We start from the raw sequence: 4,710 nt of genomic DNA on the forward strand, positions 1-4,710 counted from the left end.
TCATTAATTTGACATATGATCCATTGATCTAATTCTGTTTGCAGTGAAATTTGATCAGGGTACATTCAGGACTGCATAAGGAGGGGCGCAGACTCTTGGTTGATGTAAAACAAATTTAACTTAAATAGTTACTTATGCCCTTTATTCACCCCCCCCCCCCTCCCCTCCGATCCTTGATCCGGTAATTTTGCCACAGGAGTAATAATAGTTGGGTGTTATTATGCGATGTCGATATACAAATTTCAATGAAATAGGGGCACATGCCCCTTAAACCCGTTATGAAAGGACTTTTCAGTAGTTTTATCCGTCAATCAACCATGGGCTCTGTGCTTCTTAGCCGATTGTCAGATCTGAAAATTTGTCAGACGAAAATGTTGATGAAATACTTCCCCGATGTGTTTTATATACTGTGTCGAAAGGCTGCACATAAAGAAAACATAAAAAATAATCACGTTGAACGCAATTTCTCATAATCCAATGTCACTTTCTCAAAAACATTTATCAGGCTATATAAACATAACCATGATAGCCAACAATGATTCTCTTTTATGACATGATCTGATCAAACAGAATTTGTGTATGACTTACGAGCGTGACGAGCAACGCACCTAAAAGATGACTAAATAGAATATTAGCATGCCTTTTTTTATTTATCTTATTATCTTATTATTTTATTTTCTATATTCTTCTTCAGTAAGATTTATGTATGCTTATTTTATTTTTTTTTTCTTTTCCAGTGTCATTTTTATGAACATATATATATATTTAAGTATTTACTTATTTGGATTTGAATATGAAACTGTTATATAATAATATGGTGTATTTTTACATACTTTCATTCTTCAATATATATCATATGTGGGGAATGCGACATCGTTGATATTATTGGTTGACCGGTGGCACGCGCCTAAACCAATAAAGACATTGATCCAGACTTGTGGCTTAGCTTCTCAGTGTTTGGAAAAATAGTTCTGCTTTCTTACAGATCCCCGATGTAAACATTGATTTTAAACTTCCCCATGAATTATATGTGTATATGTGTGTGGGGGCATGAAACCACCGCCAAACTCTTCACCAGTCGAAAAGTCAACATTGATTGGTTGGCTGGCGTCACGTGGTTGGTTCCCATCCACACATATTTGGCCCGTGCCGGCGCCCACCTAGAGAGAGAGACAAACCAACAGTCATTTATCATTACAACCAAATCCAGACTGGCAGCTCGAACTGGTCGGAATATACCGTCATTACTCTCAATCGGCGAACTTGATCCTGGCCATGGATAAATCGTCGACGACGACTGCTAGCACACCGTATGCCGACTATAGCTCAACAGATCAAACCAGCATGTATTCTGGAGTGAGAGGGCTTGATTATTGCAGCGCTGCCGTATCGCAGGGGGTAGGGCTTTACCAAGGCCATGCCAAGTCTTACGGGGGCCTCGACCCGCAAGGATTCGACGGCCATCTCGTATCGGGCATCGGAGTTCAAAGCACCACCAACTCGTACTCACATCTCGGTGATAGTCGTCATCGTCTCCATGATTACAACCCGCCATCGACCTGTAACTCGATGTCCAGTATGAACTATGTTTATAACCGTTCGGCGTATGCCTACCCCGGCTCCGTCAATCATTACGGAAACTCCGAGACCGAATACCCTCACATCCACAAACACGTCCGAAGTCCAACGTCGGCGGTGTCGTGTGCGACATCGGGTATCAACTTTAATGGTAGCTACAACAGCGATTCACCGTCGATAACGAACCTTGATTCGCCGTCACCAACGTCTTGTGCGTTGGGTTCTGGGCAAGAACCTACAAGTGGACAACCGCTTGGCTCCAATGGTGCTGCCACCGATGATGAGGCGAGAGCGAACGCCATTACGAATGGGAGGTCGCCGACATCAAGCTCCAACGGCGAGGCGCAGTCACCATCAGGAGAAGCCGGTCTTTACAAATGGATGAGGATTAAAAGAAATCCTCCAAAAACAGGTCAGTCAGTTTTGTGTATTTATCTAAATTTCTTCCTTTTCCAAAATGTACATTATAGTGTTGATTTGCAACCTGCAGCGCGTGTACATTGAAAGAGGTTGAACGACGACGAGAGGTCGCGCTCGACTAGCAGTTCGTGTCTTTAATATTCATGTTAGGCCCTCCCGCCAAGTATAGGCGTTAAAATCCATTTTTGGCATCCTTTATTAAGACATTGTAGTGATCTAGCCTGAATACCATCACTGCGAAGGAAGATGAAAAAATCATAACGCTTAATGAAAACAAGACAAATGAGCGTGCATTCTGCGTGCTTGTTACATATTATAGCCAAAGGGTAAGATTTACGGTAAGCTACTCTGGCTTATCTTGGCTTACGGCGCACTACACTAAATACACTAGGCAGAAGATAAGCGGCAATTTGAGAACAAATACCTGATGATTTGTAAAAATTACGATGATGCACGACGATTCCTAATTTTTTATTTCAATTGATGTAAGTGGCTCGAATGTTTCTATAGGCGAACGATGATACCTCTGCGATTTATGCGTTTATTTTACAGATATTTTCAGATGACGACTGCGCGAGTCACTGAATAAGACCTTTGTTATTCCAATGTATATATTTACAATCGTATTACAATTTTATTTTACCACAAATTATATAATTAGATGCAATACAATAATGACAATGAAGTGACTGAATGATATATTGCAAGTAATCATCTCACTGTATAGACCATATAACAATGTAATTGGTTCTTTGAAATTGATAAGCTGTTTGATGTTTATGGAATGTATGTATAATGTTTATGCAGCAATATGTACATTACTTACACGCCATATATACGTCTAATTCACCGCACGTTGATAATTAATTAGATACAAGTATTAAAATCTTAATAAATAAATTGAAATAAATTAAAGATGAGGAAATTATAAATGCTTCTGGTTGCATCAAGTTAAATATTTCATAACGACGGTCACCTGAAAATCGCTCCTGTCAGCTCGTAAAATGGTAAACTGCAGGTGATTTTTACACTAAAATATTGCACTTAAGTATGCGTTTATAGCCAAATATAAATTGCTACAATAACGAGAGAAACGGTTAATGTCTGTTAAGCAGCGAATCGTATCGAGTCAAGTCGACGGGCAGTCCCCGCTCATCGGCCGGGAGCGTCCAGGCGTAGAGACTCACTTCACCGCTCTCACCAAGTTGCATGACCGCGGCCCTCTCGACATGTCACCAATAACAATTACACACGCCTAAAAAAAAGTTTTAACATGTCGCGCTTTTTTTTACATATAATTGTCTCGACCTTCAGGCAATTTACCGATCGGATTAAATGAGATCAATAGCTGTTTAATACTCTAAATACTCTGGCGTTTGATGCAAGAATATAACCCGAGTCGTCGTTGCCCCGAAAGGTGATATTTTGGAGGGTATTATGCTTGAAATAGTTTCTTGACATGATTCGACCAGACTCGAATTCAAGTTTCTGATTTGTGTTCAAGGGTATAGTCTAAGGTAGCGCCAAGGTACAAATCAATAAAAAAGGAGAAAAAGACCAGAACACTTGGACTGGTTGCATAGATTGAAATGAAAACAGAGAAGGGTTGAATGCGCCGTCCAGTGTTTGCCTATGAAAACAAAAGTCAAACACATTGATTAAACATTTCAAGAATGGGCTTTGCTTGCATATGAGGTTGTTGAGATTGTGACTGTGGAGTCGAGATGAAAAATTGTTCATTCTACCTATATGAATTCTAATTTGTTTTCCAAAATTTTACCTTCGTACGCATTACACCCTTATTGCTAACCTAAATATGACGAGCTACATTTAACTCTCTCGTTTTTTAATAAAAGAAGACCGAATATAGTGAAAATTAATCGAAACTTTCTTTTTACATGATTCTATATGCAGTAGTATGGAAAATGCTTATATTGGAAAAATACTAAAAAAACCTGAAAAATTCAGTTTATTAGAGATACGTTGACACGTAGATTAACAACTGTTACCATAAACGATTAAACAAATGGCATTGTAGATGTTACAGATATTTAGCAATTTGCTGGTAATGTTCTTTTTCTCTCTCTCAAGCCATGTTAGTGAGTAGTTTTTGTAAATTAACACTCATAATTATTCGAAATGGAATCTTTGCATACACAATAATTAATATATGCTCTGATGCACAAATTTGGATTGAGAATGAATCTATAAAATGTCAATTGATCTGTGAAACAATGTCAATCTTGCAAAATCATATGCTTTTGATAAAGGTTTATAGTACCCCATGTCCCATTCGCGTTGTAACAATAAAAACATTACTTGCAATAATCAGCGACAAGTGCAAAACAAAGATTCAAATGCTAATGAAAAATAGAAAGGTGTTTATAGTCGTGATATTTGTATTTAATTATCTTGTACATTCTACATCGACAAAGGAAGTTTTGATTTGAATAGTCATTCGTGTTAATAGTTCGATGACTGTTATTACGGTTGTTTAACTTTCGTTTAACTATCGATGATTAATGTTGATATTCTTTTTTAGGGGAGGTTGTGTTAGTCAATCATTTATTACTCGATGACTTTAGAATATATAAGACCATGTTAATGATATGATTTCACACTGCTCTCGCGAAGTTAATATATATAATATTATTTCATCCAAATGATTAGCAGAGCGGCTTAACAATGTCTTGTTGCATAACATACATAATG

At 37.9% G+C, this 4,710-nt stretch overlaps 1 protein-coding gene across 1 annotated transcript; it reads left to right on the forward strand.

Annotated features, from left to right (window-relative positions):
* The first annotated feature begins 1,199 nt into the window (after positions 1–1,199).
* LOC129256285 (uncharacterized) lies at positions 1,200–3,529 on the forward strand. Its single transcript, XM_054894532.2, has one exon. The coding sequence runs from the start codon at positions 1,276–1,278 to the stop codon at positions 2,080–2,082; it is 807 nt and encodes a 268-aa protein (XP_054750507.1). The 5' UTR covers positions 1,200–1,275; the 3' UTR covers positions 2,083–3,529.
* Positions 3,530–4,710: the final 1,181 nt, after the last annotated feature.

The sequence above is a fragment of the Lytechinus pictus genome, chromosome 3 (genome assembly GCF_037042905.1).
Source record: "Lytechinus pictus isolate F3 Inbred chromosome 3, Lp3.0, whole genome shotgun sequence".
In the NCBI taxonomy this organism is placed as follows: Eukaryota; Metazoa; Echinodermata; class Echinoidea; order Temnopleuroida; family Toxopneustidae; genus Lytechinus; species Lytechinus pictus.

Bases quoted from the DNA above. Each gene is read 5' to 3' on its own strand.
- LOC129256285 (XM_054894532.2), top strand. From the start codon at position 1,276: ATGGATAAATCGTCGACGACGACTGCTAGCACACCGTATGCCGACTAT.